This window comes from Phalangium opilio, unplaced genomic scaffold (assembly GCF_054372755.1).
Source record: "Phalangium opilio isolate 3A_F unplaced genomic scaffold, DU_Popi_V2 ptg000039l_1, whole genome shotgun sequence".
Lineage (NCBI taxonomy): Eukaryota > Metazoa > Arthropoda > Arachnida > Opiliones > Phalangiidae > Phalangium > Phalangium opilio.
In genome coordinates this window covers 1,733,060-1,754,561 of record NW_028324162.1, presented here as the reverse complement: position 1 = coordinate 1,754,561, position 21,502 = coordinate 1,733,060, and the positions used below count along the sequence as shown (strand labels likewise).

Sequence of the window (21,502 nt, the reverse complement as noted above, 5' to 3'; positions counted from 1 at the left end):
TATGTATTCCTGGAAAAACCACGATTAGAAGAGTTATTCTTAAAATGGTTAAAGCGTGGAAGGGAATACGTTCTGTAAGGAAATAATTACCCTTTCTAAGAAAGAATTCTGCTATAAACAGGCCCGCGTTTCAAACTGCTTTAAGACCAATACTTTGGTCGGTTTTCAACCAAGTTATTTAAACTTGAGGTAATTATTCTCGTAATAGAGTTCGTTGCAAAATAATAGGTTTGGCTTTATTTAATACTCTTTAAGTGTTTCTAACAAAACTTTATGAAGAAAATTTGATATCGAAAAACCAAAACTTACCTTGCTCGCGTGTTTGTATTAAAAGTTTTAGCGAAAGGCACCCGGTGTTGCCCTATTTAAACATATTTTTTCTTTCAATGAGCGTTTCGATTACATTTTGAGGCGCCAAGATTTCCCAGGGTAAATGTTCGGGTGAGAAACGTTTTTACATACCCGGCCGCCATTTTACAAGATGGCCGTAGTACCAAACAGTTCTGAGTATTCCAAAAAGGCCGGTAGGACGAATGAAGCACAATGGGTGCTAGGGACAATTTTGTGTGAAAATGTTAGATAAATATTACAATTATTTTTAAATTAGAAAGATAAAATTTATAATATTATTAGAAAAATAAAACTAAAGTGTATAATTATTAAATTAGAGAGATAAAAATAAAATGTATAATTATTAAATTAGAAAAGTAAAATTTATAATAATTATTATTGGAAAGATATAAATTACGAAAATTATCAAATTAGAAAGACAAAACTTATAATTATTAAATTAGAATGATAAACTTATAATTATTAAGTTAGAAAGATGAAATTTATAATTATCAAATTAAAAAGATCAAGTTTATAATTAATAATTTAGAAAGATGAAATTTATAATTATCAAAAGTTTATAAAGATGAAATTTATAATTATCAAAAGTTTATAAATAATAATTTCGAAAGATAAAATTTGTAATTATCAAATTAGAAAGATAAAGTCTATAATTAATAATTTCGAAAGATAAAATTTGTAATTATTAAATTAGAAAGATAAAAATCATGTTATTTTTATTAAAAAATTAAAGTAATTGTTAGAGATAAAATAATAACTATGTAAGAAATACAATAATTATAATTATGCCCTTTTAGACCAAGCTGTAACGCTCCATGCAGTTTACGCATCTGCTATTTTTTCTCTCCCCTCTCCCGTATGAAACATGATTTTGATTGCGACACGTGTTCCAATCACCCGCAAAAAGCAGATTTTAAATTTAAAACTGTAATCTTAAGAGCGCACCAAGCGGCGAACTAAAATGCCAAAAATTAATCTTCGAAAGCGAGGATGCGCAGGCCTTGATTAACGAAATCTTCGAATCAGCCTTTATTCAAAATATGGAAACTTTGACTAGAATGGCGATAATTAATAATCGAGTATCGAATCTTTGTCGTAAGTAGTAGGAAAGTGGGAGTTCAAAATCATTAGGAGGTGGGAGAGAGGTGTTTTTGAGGTGGAATTAAGGCGACCCAAAAAAACCCATGTTAAAAATCCCATAGGTTTAACATGGGTGGGAGTTCAAAATCCAAAAGCAATAGGCTTCAGTTAAAGCCAACACTGGTGGATTTTTATCAAGTTTTAAAGCGGAAATCTGCTCACGATTCACCCCTAGAGTTGTACTTGTCCGCACAGCTTCAAATAAAATTAGAGAATGTGCTGCCACCTTTAATTTTTAAGGTTGGTTTATGACCAGACCAGTTTTTTTGGTACCAGTGCTGGACATAAGTTGCCATTTAACAGCTTAGACTTAGAGCATACGACGGTTTGAAGGTGCGGGCTGTTTATTATTCTAAGACTTCAAGCTGTGAAAGGGTGGTTTGTTTTTGATTATTTAGATGGTCTAAACTCAAATGAAGGTGTAAGCTATACTTCTTTATTTGAGAATGTTCGGTCCCTCGGGAAAAAAATAAAATAGTTTTATATTGAACGCTTGTTTTATACTCTTTTTATTCCAAAATTTTGATTTGCGGATGTGATCCTACCCAGCCACGATATTGAAATGCATTCGTCCTATTTTAGTAAGTATTTAGTTTAGTTCAGTGACTTACACTTGGTCTTACTGTGTGCTTATTATAATGATAAACCACAAATACAATACATTGATCCTTTATTGACGTTGTAAAGAAATAGATTCCCATTGCGTTTGACAAATTCAGTTTCATAATTTTATTAGCAAATTAACATGTTTGAGCCCAATTCTGCCACACGTAATCAAAGGGACATCTTAGTGTTTCCAATATATAAACAAACTGAACAAATAAACCAATTTCTTTCAAAAATATACATAAAACCTTGCAAGAAGTTCACCGCGGTATCTGATTCTAAAATAGAAACTCAAAATATGCAGTGGAAATATATTTTGATATGTGCAGAAGACTATCACTTTGCACAAGTCGCTCAACAATCCCTTTTCAAATACTTTCCACTGGAAAAATCTTGCTCCGCGACAATGGCGCTACTTTCACCTAGTGCAGGTTAAGCTAGGTAGTGTCATTTCATCCCTACCAAGCGACTTGTGGATGTGGAACCCTTTAATTATAGTCATTATTATTTTGGGAGGAGGAGTCACGTCCTACCACTGATGCCAAATGCATATTGTGCACCCTCACTGTAGCTGCAGCAAAGAGGAGATAAAGAATCAGTATCAACGTCTATCAAATGCAGGTGTCTATTAAGCCTAATATCCCATCTGCTGAGCCCAGTAAGGTTGTAACAGACCAAATCCTATAATCCGTACATTAAAGCTAGTTAGCGGGCCAGAGAAAACATCTTACTACTATAGAGTCCATTAATTAATAATTAAATAATATGTTACGTCCTTTAGTTCTTTTATTCCAACAGTTTTCCATCTAAGTGAGAGACACCCGTATACCGCCAACTAAGCCCAAACCATGCCGCACCTAAATGAAAAGTGACTAAGCCGACTAAGCGCGTATATTCGGGATCAAAGGTCACAAACGGAAAACGACGCCTCGTGGCGGCGTCCGTTACTTGTTCCCCAAACACATTCACATATGATAATTATACAGAAATATAAAATGTTACAATCGATAATCCTATTAGGCATAACAAATATATAATTATTAAACAAAATAGTAATAGGTAAAAATTAGGAAGTAAAATTTAGCATTTAATTTAAATTTAAAAATTGGTTGATATATATGGTCTGATTAGCTGTTACCCGCGGCGTCGCTCGCGTGTAATAAGAACTTCCATCAAAATGATACAAAGAATGGGTAGATTTAACTGATAACTAATATTTTTGTAGCACCCTAGGAGCGAAGGCACTCAGCGTTGCCCGTCAGCCCCTTTCGGGACATTTTTTATTACCTTTCACGCGGTCATTATTCCATAAAGAAGGGTTTTAAGTTTTTGGCCGCCATTTAAAAAGATGTTAACAAATCGAACCCAAAAAACCATTCAGCCCGTCTATAGGTTGCCAGTGTACTAAATATTTGTGAAATCGGTTGAAACGCGCGGACTTTGTTGCATGGAGAAGAGTTTTTACATTTCTGGGCGCCATTTTTTAAGATGGCGGCGAATTGGAAAAATCTTTCTTAGTACGCGCCTACTACTTATAAGTAACGTTCCTGCAAAGTTTCAGCTTTCTAGGGCAAGCGGTTTGGGCTGGGCGTTGATTATCAGTCAGTCAGTTAGTCAGTCAGTCAGGACTTTGATTTATATAGATATAGATGGACTAATAATAATAACTAGGCTTTGTCTATGAAGGGATTTCTGCACTAAGCCTGTGGCTCGTTTACAGGTGGGTCCCTTTACATTGCATAGAGGGGTGGTGGCTAGCCCCTATGCCACAGCATACTAACTAGTACCGTTAACCACTACAAGTTTTTATGGAAAGGAGAAACCGGGTTAGACCGCGGAGGAAAACTCCTTTACAGCGTCTCTTCTCGAGCCTGTATCGCTTGAGATAAAATACGACTCGGGTTCTTTCTTGGTTGCTTGTGGCACAGGAACTTAGGCTTCTCGTTCGACACTGGCGCATCATGTTTCCTTCGTTGACTCCGCTTCCAGGGCGTTCGGTACATTCCTCATTCAGATAAGGTAACGGTACATTGGTATGCAGGTCCTTCCGTTCTGATACCTCCGATATGGGTAACTCCTCAGGCGCTTCCAAATGCGGGAAGGTATCCGGCCCCTTCATGGTGGTGATACTGAGGAACCTCTCCTCCGATGTCATAAAGTATGAGGGTTATAAAATAAGAAATATGAACTGATGTATTAAGGCCAAGTTTAGAGTCTAATATGTAATAATACGTTACGTGCTTTGGTTCTCTTTTATTTCAACGGTTAAAGTCCTTTATCGTATGGGGATGTGTTGTCTATCTAAGTGACCAAGGAGACACCGGTATACCGCCAAGTCAGCCCAAACCATGCCGCCCCTAACTTTTACCGACTAAGCGGGTATATGCGGGGTGAAAGGTCACCAATGCCAAATGACGCCATCTTGCTGCATCCATTACAAGGTCCCTAGCTCAATACCTGCAAGGACCATCAACAAACTGTTTCGTCAGTTTCAGGCCATCCATATCAAGCCAGAGCTGATACTAAATAGCAGTGATTCTGTCATGTAGGCACCATCTTGCCTACCCGTTGGTGATGGGGACGACTATCGTTGGTCAAAAGAAGAGGGTGGTGATGGATTTGTCAGGTGTGTTATGTGTAGGATCCCAAGCCTTTGTTGGGTCTCTTATGTCTAGGATCCCAAGCCTTTGTTGGGTCTCTTATGTCTAGGATCCCAAGCCTAATAAGCGTCGATTCCTCAGCATTCCAACTGTCGAAATCTCTTATTTCGTGGATTGCTGAAGTTTATTTTTGACATTAGAAAAGTGATTTCATTTCCCTTCAAGGACTGACAGTGCACGATGACCGCAAATTCCCCTTCCTATGACTTACGAGTTATTAGGGTGGTGGGGGGTCGCTTTGCGGTCATTTCCCAAGAAATTTAGTTATTACTTATTATTTAAAATCGAGATATCTGTTTCTCTCTTAATTCTTCCTTTGAAGGGGCTTCTACCATTCCTCTGGTTTTGGCAATCCTTAACGGGTAATCAGCATCCAGTGGTACTTTTTGTTTCAATGACCCCTAGAAATCATAATAAATTTATAGCTGAAAAAGAACCGATTATTTTTACCTTAAAGTTTTCCCTCTGTTCAAAAATGATCCGCATTAATTCCGGAATATAAGAATATTTTTTCTTCTCATATATTGGCACAATGTACCACGCCTTCGTTCGTTTACTGTAGGCATGTGTATCTCTGGAATCCACACATTTATGATCGTTATGCTTATTTCACAAACACATAGGCTATAATAAGTATATTAATGAAATTTTACTTTGGCTGTCCATCTTGTCTATATGCCCGAGGCCTTCCACAGTGCTTGTTGTGGTCTATGGCGGCTAATTTAATCCTTATTTGGTAGCCCCAGTAGCTACATCACAGACAAAAATTACTATGTCTACATGGTAAACGATGGAAACAAAGTTAGACATACCCAAAAGCGATTCTTTTTGGGGCATACATTATAATTATACTGTGGTAACGTTCGAGAAAGTCTGTGTGCCTGTAACAAACAAGATTTGCGCGTGAATGGTGGTACAGTTCATCTCTAGGTACTCACGCATACCTAAAGTTTGTGAAGTATCCCATATTTTTCAAGAGGTACTTCCTCATAACTTCGCTTCTTAATTTTAAGAAAACGGGAGAGTTGGCTTGTAACCAGGGGTGTTTTCCAGCTGCTCTTCAGTTAAAGGTTCATGGTCGCAATGATTGAACATGCCTATCTCCAAGTGCCACTCATGATCGTTGATAACATGGTGGAGACAAGTCAACCACAAACTCTATAAATATTTGGATTTCAATTGACCACCTGTTCTTCAAGATTCATTCAAGGTAATCATAGCACAATACCTTCATAGTGAAGACCTGTCCTTGACAATTTTTGGAGCACCACCAGAAATGATTACGCAGTAGAGGAGCCCAGTGACATAAATCTCTATGTTCTTTAAATTTCAGTCCAATCTACATGAAACACGTTCTGTTTCATTCACTTGATAAAGGGTGTGACAAGAGATTTAAAAATGGAAACATATTTACTTCGTTCAATCTCTATAAAATTATTTTGCCACCATGCCACGTGTCCCACGAGTGTTTTACACCTGGCAAACAAGAATCCTCCTTCCCTACGAATAGTCGCAAATAAACTTTTTTTCATAAATATACCATGCATTCTAAAATCGTCAAACGTTAATGTCGTGCTTCAAACTAACTTAGCTCAGCTGAAATTGCCGAATGAGCATCTGTGACGACTTCCAGCACTTTGACATTGTGTTGGGCGCCAAGCTCCAGAACCTCTTTGGAAGCACCTTTGAAAGCCAGGAGCTCCATGTTCGGGCTTTTCCCTTCAGCGTGTCGAACGTCTTTGTTGGATATAGTTATGATTTTCTTTGATTCAGTATCTGTCAAAGTGTAAGTGCAAAACATGGCGGAATGCCCTGGACTGTCCATCCTTTCATCTCCAGCTACTACAAGTTCTTTTCCCGACAATTCTTCGAAAGTTTCTTTTTGCGTCCTCTCCCAGAAAACATCAACAGCTGGATTCAAAAAATGAAGCTGATAGCTGATGGTGAAAAACAATTTCATGCCCAATTTAATAATAATGATATATGCTCGCTAGCGAGAACTCCCCGGCCTCCATGTCGATACATCGTTTTCTCTAAAGGTGAGAGGGGATGAATTTTATCTAGCCCCCTTTATTTTATCATTCTCAAACAAGGCAAAAATCATTTTGCATTAGTCCGTGTGCTTTCCAATGTGCTAAGGTTGTACATCACCCAACAACGATCTAAGGCTATAGACTAGTAACGGACTACCGGTAGAGGGGGTGTAGACGGTGTATCCCTCCCTCTGGTCGCGCTCTTGTATCAGGGACTACTTTGCGCGCCCAGTAGGGGGATTACACCATGGACGAACCAATACTGAAGGACCGATGGCAGCCCATAGAGCCCCATACTAAGCGACTAAACAACCAATGTTAAGCTTACTTCCCCCTTTTCGGCCCCAAAATGGAGGGGGGTTATGAAAAATACCGAGTCAAATCCCGGAAAAAGCTAGCGCCATCTAGACAAAATAAGACGTTAGATGCTTCCCTCTTTAAAACGTTGATTCCCTCATAAGCCCCCTACTTTCCAGTTTGCTACTATCTGCCGCTAGTAGGCGTATTAACAAGTATTTTTCAACTTTCTCCCTCTGCCATCCGTCCTTCAGTATTGGTTCGTCCATGATTACACTGAGCTAAGAGATAAAAGGGTGTGACGTTTGCATACTTAGTGCCATTACTCCTAGAGTAATGTCAGTTCTACGTATGCAAACGTCATACCCTTCTATCTCTTAGCTCAGTGTCATCCCCCTACCAGGTGCGTACTGTATCCCCTCTTACAAAAGCGCGCTTAGAGGGAGGGATACACCGTCTAATTCTCTCTCTACTCCAGGGTGGGAAATAAGGATTTTTTTTAAACTGGACATTGGGCCTGCGACCCCTCTGGCCTGGAATAAATAAACTGGTCCATGACCACTGATCAGGGCGCGTCGTCTGCTAAATTGAAGAAGTGGATAATTACAATATATAAGCTAATGTTTGGACTCTGGAAACCCTTGAATTTTCTTAGTGGTCCTGTGGACCACTGACCCCCCTCCGATTTAATTTTTAAACTGGTCCAGGCAATTTTTAAACTGGTCATTTGCCCTGTGCCACCGCCTTATTTCCCACGCTGCTCTACTCTATACATACACTATACAGTTACGAAGAGTGCCACATAAACTTGAGAAATCGATGCCCAATTCAATACACGCAAAATACAGTGACCACGACATTATAAGGTGCCATTTCTAGTTTAGCTTACATTTTTTCTCTTTCCGTAAATCGTAGAAAATCAACACAATCAGAAATAAACCCTCGCAGTAACAAATTTCAGTTTTTCTTTGCCAAAAAAAACTAAATCCATCAACTTACGGGTCTATTGAACGTGTATCTGATGTCTATGTAATTTAGAAAGGAACCCCACCGTATCGAATCACCCCTCAGTGAGAGAAGGCTTTCCATTCATGCATACAACAAGATGGCCCAAGGGCTGGGCTTTAATACTAATTTTACACGGCTCACGTGACCCCCGTATAGTTGATCTCCAATAAATCGTACAACTAAAAATATGTCTGAAACACAATCGTGTTATCTCCTTAATTTCTAATAACGTCTCATTTCAAATAATATTAATGAAACTAAATTGTGCACCCCACTAAAGAATAATTTTTCAAAACCATACGAATCAAATAATGAATCTAAAAGAAAATCCTGGATCCCCTAAACCAGAAATCACTATGACCGTAAACCGTCCCCTCTATTTTACGAAACCTAACCTAACCATCCAGCATAATCTCTGATGTATCACGCGCACAAAGTGCAGTAGTGCACGAAAATTATAAACTTGTTTCTTTCACTCAAAAAGCCCGCGAGATTTAAACTAACTTTCTTTCCTCTCTCTCTCCTCTCCGAGCGAGATTCCCCCTCACCTTCTTCCCCCTCTCACTAATATACCAGGCAGGCAGCGGAGCTTCGTTTCCCTCCGATCTGGGTTCCCTCTCTCTTCGTATCGCCATCGCGTACGCTAGCGATCTCTCTCCCCCCGCACGCTTTCGTTTTCCTTCTCTCTCTCTCTCTCTCTCATCGTAAGCGTTCGTTTCGCGTACGCGTCCGGCACAGGGACCGGGACAGGGACAGGGACAGGGGTTTGGTGCCCTTTCTTAAATTTTACCGGAATAAAATTCCGTGTGAAATTAACAAGTTGGGAAACCAAAATAAACCTCTCCGAGCCGAGACGAATTTACTTTCCAAACACAGTTCCTCAAGCCAATGAGAAAAACCGGAAAAACATAGTTCTAATCGGCGAGATATTGCCATGATCATTTAGTTTAAAGCGTTTTAATAATTTCCTGCGTATCCACAATAATTCTAATGAGGACCTAATATTTATCACTTAAATGTGTATTTAACTTTCGGCTCAATCTGAACCGTTAAGACCTCCTATAAGAGGACATGAAACAAGGTCAATTATGGTTAAGATCTAGGTTATCTTATCTCATAGACCCAGTCGTTTCAACACGTATGGAGAGATGAAGTATTAACATCCTTATTATTTAATGAAGCTAAAAGTTACGTTTACACTATATATAAATGTAGTAAAGATGAATTAAAAAGTAAACACCAAATTTTAAATTTTAATATCAAAAGATGTTCTTGGAATATTGAGATGAAACAGAGCTTTATAGCTACACAACTACTAAAAGAATCGTAATGCCGAAAAATATTTAAGTATTTCCATTTAATATTCTGCAAAAAGAAAATGGTATCGTTTTGTAAGAGATCTTTTCACCCTACTCGCTTTATATTAACTTTGATATGCGTGTACTGTTTCGATTCAGATGCAATCTTCATTACTCGTTCTATATTAACTCTCACTTGTGTCAGTACATAGAAATAAGTTTATCTTAAATAATTAATTAAATATAAATGATATTAATTATTTTAATCGCCAGTAAATAACTTTAAAAATAGTTAAATCGTTTAAAATAAAGTTGTTCCTATTTTCTTTCGAAACTTTGCTATTATTGACGTTTAAAGTGAAGGGTACCCCTCTTGCCCGCTTTCTGCAAATTTTCGGGTATATATACGATTCGTTTCCATTATAATAATAGATAAAAACGCATTCGCGTGAACCGATGGTGGAAGCCCTGCCATTGGGAGGCTAGACGTTTCTCGTAACCCTAGCCGATCGCCGCGTATATCTTGAAACCAATAATAGATAAAAAAGCATTCGCGTGAACCGATGGTGGAAGCCCTGCCATTGGGAGGCTAGACGTTTCTCGTAACCCTAGCCGATCGCCGCGTATATCTTGAAACCAAACGTTGACGAAGGAAAAGAAGCCAGAATGGACTGACTGGCGTCCATGTGGAATGGACAAAGACCTGAAGATGGTGGTGCATAGAAGCTCTTGTCAATGTGGAATTGACGAAGAACAGAAGATGGTGGTGCATAGAAGCTGGTGCAAGGTGAAATTGACGAAGAACAGAAGATGGTGGTGCATAGAAGCTGGTGTCAATGTGGAATGCCTGGACAAAGACCTGAAGATGGTGGTGCATAGAAGCTGGTGTCAATGTGGAATTGACGAAGAACAGAAGATGGTGGTGCATAGAAGCTGGTGTCAAGGTGGAATGGACAAAGACCTGAAGATGGTGGTGCATAGAAGCTGGTGTCAATGTGGAATTGACGAAGAACAGAAGATGGTGGTGCATAGAAGCTGGTGTCAAGGTGGAATGGACAAAGACCTGAAGATGGTGGTGCATAGAAGCTGGTGTCAATGTGGAATTGACGAAGAACAGAAGATGGTGGTGCATAGAAGCTGGTGCAAGGTGAAATTGACGAAGATCAGATGTTTGTGCTACGAAGCTAGCAAGTACAGACTAGTGTCCATGTGGAGTGGACGAAAACCAAAGCTGGTGGTGTTGGAACTCAAGTAGAATAGCCAGAGGAGACAAACCCAAATTTCCGTGAACTGTCAATGCAGTCCGGAAATTGGGAACACGTTTGCTCCGATACGCAAACTGCGAACGCGGTCACGTGGGGTCTGACAGACAGACACACAGACACACACGGCCGGTGTAATACCTCTCCGTGACATACGTCACTCGGAGAGGTAAAAACTGGTTCTAGTGGAAGTCAGGGACCATATATACTCATATACTGGACTATCAAAAAATGCGAAATTATTCATTTCTAAGACGAGTTTAAAAATCATTCTACACTTGTGCAAACTAGTAAAAGATACGTTTCGCAACTACTTTTAGAACCCGAGCTTTATATTTAACTTCAATACCGTCCTCGTGCCACGGTTTTTGAAATATCAAAACGGTCTCTTTTACCAGTCCCCTATACGATTGCAATAACCATGTAATCGCGTGCATTTGTTTACCACATAAGCAGTCGTTCAGAGACAAATAACAAGGTGATGGACACTCCCAAAATAATTGTACACCTGAATTTCTTTCTACACTCTACACACACTACAATAAATCTAAGCTTTCGTTGAAGGATTTTCTTTTCAGTGTTATGTCTTCGAAGTTAGTATTATCATTAGATTTTTAATATAATTTTAATAATCATGGGTTTTAAAAGGTTTTGAGTGCTCCAGTGTTTTTTTGACTGTACTTCTTTAGTTTTTTACCCAACACCAACGCTATGACAAATTTGATAAGCCTGACTATAATTATATCGAGGGGCTAATCACTATCAGATTTCGTGTTTTAAGGATATTTGCGCTCTCAAGTGCACGCCACTTAAAAAGGGAGGGTGAAGTAGAAAATCATGTGATTTTTTTTATTGATTCTTGTACAAATTAGAAGACCAGTCTTCATAGTGAAACATTTAGGAAATACATCAGAAAAATTTTAAAATTAAAATTAGGTTCAGGTTTTGTTGTAAATTAGAGATAATACCGGTTGTTTTTTATCTATATCCAGATTATATTTTCTATACTTGTGTTTTTTATGCATCGCGGTCATTCTTGTAATCTTTATTTTTTATCGCGATGCCTTAACTATATAACCGGATAACATTCCGATAACGTTTGTCAGTTCACAGTTGATCAGTTCCCAGTTATCAGTTGTCAGTAGCGTTCACGGAAATTAACATAAATGTTTTACTTAATTTAATAAAGAGTTCATAACCAGTTAATCCCAGAGTCGTTCTTGCGTCAAACAACAACAGGTTATGGGCCCAGCACGCTTCCACTGCGCAGAGGTTTAGAAGTCATACGAAGTTCAACGCCGGGAAGATTGTCCTTTAAGGTGTGGAGTCAGACGAAGAATGGCCGGAAATCACCTGGGACGAAACGTTAACTAAAGATAATTATGATACCTGGAAAATGCAAGAGGAAGCCCTGCTTCAAAAGAACGATCTCTGGGAGTACGTAGATGGAACTTCAACAAGGCCAACTCTGGTACGGGGAACGGAAGGCAACGCCCAGGCGGTCGCTACCTGGGACAGTAATGATCGAAAAGCAAGAGCGGACCTAATCTTGTCGATCAGTCCGTCGGAGTTGAAGCAAGTAAAGAATTGCACCACCTCGCGGGAACTATGGAAGAAGCTCGAATCCATCTACCAGTCCAGTGGACCTGCCCGGAAAGCGACGCTGCTGAAGAAACTGACCCTCAAGAAAATGAAGGAGGGAGAAGATGTTCGGGACCACGTCCGAGAATTCTTCGACGCAGTAGACAAGTTGGCTGACATGGGAGTAGCTCTAAACGACGACCTACTGGCCATTATGTTGTTATACAGTCTACCAGAATCGTACGAGAACTTCCGGTGCGAAATAGAGTCCAGGGATGCGTTACCTGATCCGGAAGCCTTGAAAATAAAGATCCTGGAGGAATCGGACGCCAAGCAATCTAAAGAAGACGAACCCGTGCAGATTGCGATGATGGGCAGTAGGGGTAGAGGAAGAGGTTCACGTGGACGAGGAAGCAAGACCCTCAAGTACAAGTGTCATGGATGCAGGAAACCCGGCCACAAGGTAGCCGATTGCCCCGACAGAAACCATGGTTCAGGCATAAGAACCAGAAAGAAAGAAAACGCCCATCATGTACTGGCAGAAAATTTGGCCGAGGAAGAATTCGCATTGCACCTGAAGGATTATCAAGATTCCTGGTGCCTGGACAGCGGAGCCACCTCACATATGACTTCCAGCAGAGACTGCTTCAACGTTTACGAAGAGACCACGAAATCTTTAAACCTGGTCACTGCAGAGTCAACGAAGATACGAGGTGTTGTCGAAGTAAAAGTACACGCAACGAATGGCAGCGACAATCGAATTCTTCGCCTGGAACGAGCCCTTCATGTCCCGGATTTAAGAACAAATCTCCTATCCATTGCCAAGATGACAGACAAAGGACATGAGGTCACATTCAAGAAGTCGCAGGCCTGGATTAAGACGGCAACCGGGGAAGTGATTGCAGTTGCTGACAGAGTTGGAGACCTTTATTTCCTGAGAAAGGCTGAAGAAACGGTCCATGCAGTGCAAGCGGAAATAAAGCCTAGAAGCAACCTGGAGAACTGGCATTTCCTACTCGGTCACTTGAACGAGAGAAGTTTTAAGGAAATGGCCCGGAAGAATTTGGCTACGGGACTCAACATTGAAAAAGATGAGAGCCTGGGAATCTGCCAAATCTGTATCAAAGGAAAGCAATCAAAGGAGCCGTTCCCGAAAACCGAAGATAGCCGAGCCTCGCATGTCCTGGAAATAGTACACTCTGACGTATGCGGGCCGATGAGAGTAACGTCAATGAGCGGAGCCAAGTACATCGTCGTTTTCACTGATGATTATTCCCGGTGGAGTGAAGTCAGTTTCTTAAAACACAAGAGCGAAGTGTTGAAAGCCTTCAAAGAATTCAAGCATCGAGCTGAAGTGGAAACCGGGAGAAAAATCAAGACCTTGCAATCCGACAACGGAACCGAATACTGCAACAATGAATTCGACAGATTCCTGAAAGACTCTGGGATAAAAAGAAGACTCACCGTACCCTACACCCCGGAACAGAATGGCATTGCTGAAAGGAAGAACAGAACACTCCTAGATATGGCCCGATGTATGATGATACAAGCGCAACTTCCACCATCATTCTGGGCAGAAGCGATGGCCACGGCCAATTACATTCGAAACCGTTGTCCTTCCCGGAGCATAAATGGAGAAGTACCATTTACCAGATGGACCGGAAAGAAGCCATCCCTGCAACATTTGAAGATTTTCGGCGACAAAGCTTTGCTGTTGGACGAAAATAAAAGGAAGGGGAAGTTTGCAGCCAGGAGCAAAGAATGCGTTTTCATCGGCTATTCTGAAGTCTCGAAGGCCTATCGACTCTGGGTTCCGTCCGAGAAGCAAATTTAACGAAGTCGAAATGTCAAGTTCCTGGGAGAATTTAATAAACAAGGCGGATATGATGATTTCGTCACTCCAGAAGTCAACCTGAAATACGGAAGCAAAGCTAAAGGCGAAATCGAAGTCCCGGCCACTACACACGCTGCAAAACCGTCAGGCAAAGAAGTCAAAAAGCAGTTCAAAGATGAAATCCCGGAAGAATCTAATGCCCAGGAAAACGAGGACGTCTTTGAAGAACCGTCAGAAACCCTCGTTCTGAAGAAAAGTCCCGGAAGACCGAAGAAAATAAGAACTGGAGTACCCGGACGACCGAAAAAATCGTTCAACATGATTCCGAGCGTCTCAGAAGAGTCTACTGAAGAGGCTACTGACGAGCAAGAAACCCTGTCTGATGAGTCAGCAAACCTAGCCATCTTGTCAGAACCTTTGTCCATGCAGCAAGCCCTGGCTTCTCCGTACGCAAACGACTGGAGGAAAGCAGTAACGGAAGAGTTCGTTTCGCTTATCAAGTGCGAAACCTGGGACATCGTTGATTGTCCGGAAAAACAAAAGGTCCTTGGAAATCGTCTCGTCTTCCGAACGAAATACTTACCCAGCGGAGAAGTAGAGAAAAGGAAAGCCAGGCTCGTAGCGAAAGGTTTTGCCCAGAGACCAGGGATCGACTACCAAGAGACGTTCGCACCCGTCATTAGATCCAGCTCAATAAGACTGCTTATGGCCCTTGCTGTAGAAATCGGTTTGGAAGTCCACCAAATGGATGTCGTCACGGCCTATCTTAATGGCGAACTCGAGGAGGAAATATATATGGTCGTCCCGGAAGGATTAACAGAATCCCTCGAAGAAATCGTCAAGTCAACCCGGTTCGACAAGTCAATCGTTGCCAGAGCAAAGAAATGGACCAGCGACCTGGAAGAAGAGGGACATAAAGTCTGTCGCATCAAGAATTCCCTCTACGGCTTAAAACAATCGGGCCGCCAATGGTACAAGAAGTTACATCAAAGACTTTCGGAAATTGGAATGACACCATTGAAGAGCGACCCCTGCTAATACGTTTTAAGAGTCGCGGAAGATATTATGATCATTGGAGTCTATGTCGACGATCTGATCCTTGCAAGCAACAACCCGGATTGGATGACTGAAGTAAAGATTGAACTTGGGAGAAAATTCGATATGAAGGACCTGGGGCCAATCCATCACTGTCTCGGAATGGAATTTCACCAAGATCTAAAACAAAATACCATCCGGATCTCCCAAGCGAAATGTCCTGGAACGTTTCATCATGCAAGACTCCAAAGCAATAGCGACTCCAATGGATGCCAACAACAAGTTGCAAAATCCGGAACACCCAGTAGCAGAAGACATCAGTCGTATTCCGTATCAATCTCTGGTCGGCTCTCTCATGTACCTGGTAGTATCATCACGACCGGATATGGCGTATTCAGTCAGCGCATTGAGCCAGTTCAACACAAGTTATGACGAAACTCATTGGATTGCCGGGAAAAGAGTTCTGAGATACCTGAAGGGAACTCTTCATCATGGGTTGCTTTATCGGAAGACCGGATTGCCAATCCAGGGTTTCGTTGATGCAGACTATGGAGGCTGTCCGAAGAATAGGAAGTCATATACTGGATATGTCTTCAAACTAGCCGGCGCTGCAGTATCCTGGGAAGCCCGGAAACAGCGAACTGTTGCCTTGTCCAGTACAGAAGCAGAATATATGGCAATGTCCGACGCAACCAAAGAAGCTATATATCTCAAGGAACTTCTCAACGAACTTGGAGTGTCAGTTCAGGCGATCGAGCTGTACAACGACAACCAGGGTGCCCAGAAACTCGTTCAGAATCCTGTTTTCCATGCCAGAACGAAGCACATTGATATCCGGCACCACTTCATTCGAGACACCTACGACCAGGGACATATAGCCTTGCGGTATCTACCAACAGAGGAAATGCCAGCTGACATCTGTACGAAGAGCCTGTTCCGTCCGAAGCATCTCCTCTGCGTCAAAGCCCTTGGACTGGAAATAATTAAATGACCACCCCCTGGATAGAAGATTGAAACCACCGATATTAAGAGGGACTGTTGTAAATTAGAGATAATACCGGTTGTTTTTTATCTATATCCAGATTATATTTTCTATACTTGTGTTTTTTATGCATCGCGGTCATTCTTGTAATCTTTATTTTTTATCGCGATGCCTTAACTATATAACCGGATAACATTCCGATAACGTTTGTCAGTTCACAGTTGATCAGTTCCCAGTTATCAGTTGTCAGTAGCGTTCACGGAAATTAACATAAAGGTTTTACTTAATTTAATAAAGAGTTCATAACCAGTTAATCCCAGAGTCGTTCTTGCGTCAAACAACAACAGGTTTTAAAGGATAATTTTAAATAAGGACGTCCGACCAATCGCGTAACGCCCTGCCTTTCTGTTAACAAAATTCTCGTGACACGTTCCGTGTCGAATGAAATTTATCACGAGATTTGATAAAATTTGCGCGCGACGTGACAATCGTGGCGCGAGACATGGCGCGTGAAACGAGAATTTGGTTAACAAAAAGGCAGGGCGTTACGCGATTGGTCGGACGTCCTTAATTAAAATTATTATTAAAATCTGAACCTTATTTTAATTTTAAAATCACTCGGGAGTATTTCCCGAATGTTACACCATACAGACTGGTTTTATAATTAGTAGAAGAATCGATAAAAAATAACTTCATTTTCTACTTCACCCTCCCTTTAAAGGTTAAGCATAATCCTTATATTGTAGTAAAAGGTACAGCGTCTACAACGGTTACTTTTTCCTTATCCATTGATTATTACACACGAAACCAAAAGTGATCACCCCCTTTGATTTTAACGCCAACATGCTAAAATTGCTCGCTTCACTTTTTCCCACAGCCGAATCAGGCATAACCAACACTATACCATTTCATTTCATTTTAAAAATTGTGTTCTTGAGAGTAGAAGGTGTAACGGCCGGCTACTTCACTCGCCGAATAGTCGCTAAAAGCCGCGCGTCTCCATACTCTCCAACCCTCCATGCCTTTAGGGTGTCCTATTGTCATCTTAACTGGGGTGGTCCTCGTGACCCTGACCTCCCGGACTAGGATGCCATTAGGCACTAATTGGAGTTTCCGATAATCTACCTAAATTTATGGCTTGATGACTTGGCGGAGAGATGTTAAGAAACTCTCTCCGAATGGTTTTATGACAGGTTGACTTGGGGGATTCTGTTGTTCCGAATAATAAAATATCAGTTCTATTTCTACCCTCAAAACGAGGAGTCACTTTTTAACATCTCCTACATTCGCTACTTAAAATCGCGCTCGTAGAGAGACTTGTAACGTACATATCCGGGCAACGTTACAAAGGTTCAAAAAAATGGAAGACTTCTCAATTGCAATGAAATCGGGTTCAGCCGACCCCTTTTTTAATTGTTGTTCGTGTCGGTCCGTGTGTGCTCGAGCCCATGGACGCCTAGGGTGCCCATGTAGGGCAAATGGTGTCGATGGCACCGATCGATGTAGCTGCGGTTTTGTGGGCAAAAAGGTGCTAGTTTGCACAAACCAGCAAAGACCTAGCACCTCCCGCGCCCCAGACCCCCAAATAATTGTGGGAACAGCAGGGGAGCCAACTCGGGACCTCATCGAAGAATTGGAAAGAGGAAGCGAGGATTCGAATTCTCAAGATGAGGATCCCAAGGAAGATACTTCCTCAGAAGAACATCCCGATCTGGAGGTTAGGTTTTGACTTTTTAAAATTAATAAAAAATAAGGCCAGTTTGACGGTCCGGGACATTTAGTGTTGCGACCGCCGCACCAAGCGTGGCATAGCGTGAAATTAGCCTAAGTCATTCTTTGTTCATTGGCCAGATTTCTTTAAAGACCATTTTAACATAAGTTTATAAAGCATCCGAGGATAAATATTGCATGCACGCATGATTTGAATGACAGCCCCATTTTTTTAGTTTTCATATGATGTAAAGGACAAAATATAAATTTTATAGCCCACCCCTGCTCCTAAAAAACGTAGGAGTCGCGGTGCCCAGGCAAGACGCCAACCGGCTCAAAAAAGGGTGCGACAAGCGCAAGACCCGACGATGAGGGGGGCATTTTCGGTTTTGGTAGTGCCTGCCGAGGCAGGGCCGTCTATTAGTGAAAATATATCTAGAGCCGTATAGTATAGACCCACACTTCGTACCTCCGTAGGTGTAGAATGTAAGTGTAGATGTCAAGGTCACTGTGTCAATGACCTATGACGTCATTATGCCACGCCCCCTGGGGAAACAGCGCCCCCTGGGGAAACAGCGCCCCCTGGCGGCAGCGCGCCCCATCGCGGGAAAACACTGCGCAGGAATCTGGCAGTCCAGTCAGTCTCTTCTACAACTGTATTTGTGACGTCATTGGCGGGAAAACACCGTGCGCTGCCTATTGCGAAATTCCTGTCAGTCTCTTCTACAACTGTATTTGTGACGTTATTGGCGGGAAAACACCGTGCGCTGCCTATTGGGAAATTCCTGTCAGTCTCTTCTACAACTGTATCTGTGACGTCATTGGTAAGAGATGATTGGATAGCGTTAAACGTACATTGACAAGGGTTAAATCTTCTACAATTGTGACGTCATTCGAAGAATTGTTGTATTGCGTAACGTATATTAAGGGGTGGCGGTAAAGTTTTATCATTGTTAAATGAAGATGTGTCAAGTTCATAGTGTAGCGGATAAAGTAGAGGTTTGGATTGGTAATGTCTTACTGGAAAAGGACTGATACGGGTGTAGAGTTATACTTACAAAAGGAACATAGATTTGACAGCCCAAAAGGAATCAAATACCAGTACTTAGTTTCAAAATACAATGACAGAAAAATAAGCGTGTGTAAATACTCTCCTTTCAAATCTGTCGTATTCAAAGCAATTCACATCTAATTTTCTATTAGTATCGTACTAAAGCCAACGGTAGAGGCAGAGGCTACCCCATTTACATGTCAACACCAAACGCAAGGACCCGTCTTAACGTGTCTAAACCTAACCGCTTAGATCCATTACCGGCTGAAGAAAGTCACAGAGACCCTTGTAAATCTTTGATAGATAAACTACAGTCAGTCAGCGTTGCGGGTGAAAACTATAGCCATAAATTGCCGTACCCCAACAATTTATTACGTAAGGTGGCGATAAGAAATTCCACCACAGAATTTTTATTAGTCTTAGACGTCGATATGATGCCCAACGATACCCTCCACGAAATGTTCCTGGAGTATGCCTGAGAAAATAGGCTCTTTCTCGAATCTCGAAAAGATGATAAAACTGTTTACGTTGTACCCGCATTTGAAATGAAAGAAATAGCCCAAATACCCAAGGATAAAACGGACAACGTTTGGAAATGATGGACGCCCACCTCTTTTACATTGAGCTTTGTTGGAAATGTCAGAAACATATTGACTACGAAGCCTGGTATAGAGAACCAATGACTAATAAGTTAGCTGTCATTTTTGAAGTCTTGTGGAGAGATCCTTGGGAACCTTTCTTTTTCAGCAGAAATTCAGCACCTTATCATGAAGAAAGGTTTAGACAATATGGCTTTAATCGTATAAGTCAAGTAAGACCAAGATACCACCGTGTGTAGAAAGAAGAAACCATCGATAATTAACCCATTGATTGATATCTTTGCAGGTTTGCGATTTACACGTTGTAAGATACAAATTTTCAGTTTTAAATAACGCTTTTGTCATCCATAAGGGCCTGAAAACGGCCAACTCATTCCATAAAGAAAAGGATACCGATCAAGAAAAGAACCGTATCTTATTTCGACAGTTCAAAACTGAACTAAAGGAAAAATATCCAGACTCCTCCAGGAGGTGCTACTGATCTCGAAGCTTCCATTTACATGAAAAATATAAAACTTACAATAAAAGAAGTAATTTATCAGGTTAGTTTTAAAGAGCAAGTAAAAAGAAAATCAAATCTACCTTACATTGTGTATAAAAACAATGGTCCCGGAAGCTTTGGAACAGATTTTTTTTATTAAAAAACTGTCTCCATTGAGGAACTCTATTTAGATAATATAGGAGTTAAATGGTATATATTCGTACAAGTTTTTCTTATAATTACGTGATTTAATGTGATGATTTGTATTTTAAAATAGGGATTTTGCTCATAAACATGCATTGGTTTTGAAAAGTAATTCAAATGTACCTTTTCATACTTTGGACCTATCAAATAACCTAATTGAAGATAAAGGTAATATATTTTCTAATTAATTAGAACTATACTTAATAATTTAAAGTGTTTAGCACAAAATTTATATTTTTAACACAAAACATTAAAGGGAAAAAAATTGGTTTACAAAATTCCGAGCTTCTAATATGAAATTGGTCCCGGAACCTTTGGAACAGATTTTGGCTGTTATGAAAAAACTGACTCCATTGAGAAACTCTATTTAGATAATATATGAGTTAAATGGTGTATATTCGTACAAGTTATTCTTATAATTAATGTAATTGCGTGATTTAATGTAAAGATTTGTATTTTAAAATAGGGATGTTGCTCATAAACATGCATTGGCTTTGATAAGTAATCCAAATGTACCTTTTCATACTTTGGACCTATCAAATAACCTAATAGAAGATAAAGGTAATATATTTACTAACGAAAAAAGAAATATCAAAGACAAATAAATAACAACAATACCTCTTCATTGTATTTCTTAATGAAATATCTCTTGTCAATTAATTGTAAAGAAAAACAGAAAATAAATGTTACCAATAAACATTGTGGTGAACTTTTTATGAGGATATTATTTCTGCATTTTTAATAATAACGCTGAACTGCCTATCTGTACGAGGTTGAATTCAGGGTTCGTACAAACCTGGGAAACTGGGAAAACTAAGACAAATAAATAACTTTCAAAAAATTCAGTGTTTTTCTTCTTGAAATATTTATGGCGGTCTATTTGTTAACATGTTTTACTGTAGTTTAGTGTGTTTTGTTGTAATTTAAGGGAATTTTAGACTGTTTTATTGCAGTTTTAGTGTGCTTTGGTGCGTTTTATTGTACCTTAGTGTATTTTATTGTGGTATAGTGTAGTTTAAGAGTGTTTTTTTGTACTTTTAGTGTATTTTATTGTGGTTTAGTGTAGTTTTAGAGTGTTTTATTGTGTTTTGGTGTGTTTTATTATAGTTTTGTTGTAGTTTTATTGTATTTCAGTGTGTTTTACTGTAATTTTATTGTATTTTGTTGTAATTTAAGTTTTTCATCATAACTTTTTATTGCACCTTAGTGTACTTTATTGTTGTATAGTGTAATTTTAGAGTGTTTTATTGTCTTTTTAGTGTATTTTATTGTGGTATAGTGTAGTTTTGGAGTGTTTTATTGTGTTTACTGTGTTTTGGTGTGTTTTGTTATAGTTTTTTTGTAGTTTTATTGTGTTTTACTGTAATTTT

General features: G+C 40.0%; 1 protein-coding gene and 1 pseudogene across 1 annotated transcript; one reads left to right on the top strand and one right to left on the bottom strand.

The window, feature by feature from the left end:
• Nucleotides 1-6,183: 6,183 nt before the first annotated feature.
• LOC149681105 (uncharacterized) lies at nt 6,184-6,717 on the bottom strand. Its single transcript, XM_089834484.1, has 2 exons — nt 6,345-6,717; nt 6,184-6,257 (listed from the first exon to the last, which is right to left on the bottom strand). The coding sequence occupies exons 1-2, from the start codon at nt 6,715-6,717 to the stop codon at nt 6,184-6,186; spliced, it is 447 nt and encodes a 148-aa protein (XP_089690610.1).
• Nucleotides 6,718-18,320: 11,603 nt separating this feature from the next.
• LOC149681104 (beta-1,4-glucuronyltransferase 1 pseudogene) lies at nt 18,321-20,053 on the top strand (annotated as a pseudogene).
• The last annotated feature ends 1,449 nt before the right edge of the window (nt 20,054-21,502 follow it).

Coding starts and splice junctions, on each gene's coding strand:
- LOC149681105 (XM_089834484.1), bottom strand. CDS start 6,717: ATGAAATTGTTTTTCACCATCAGCTATCAGCTTCATTTTTTGAATCCA. Junction 6,258..6,344: donor GGCAATTTCAGCTGAGCTAA/GTTAGTTTGAAG, acceptor GACTATTCGTAG/GGAAGGAGGATTCTTGTTTG.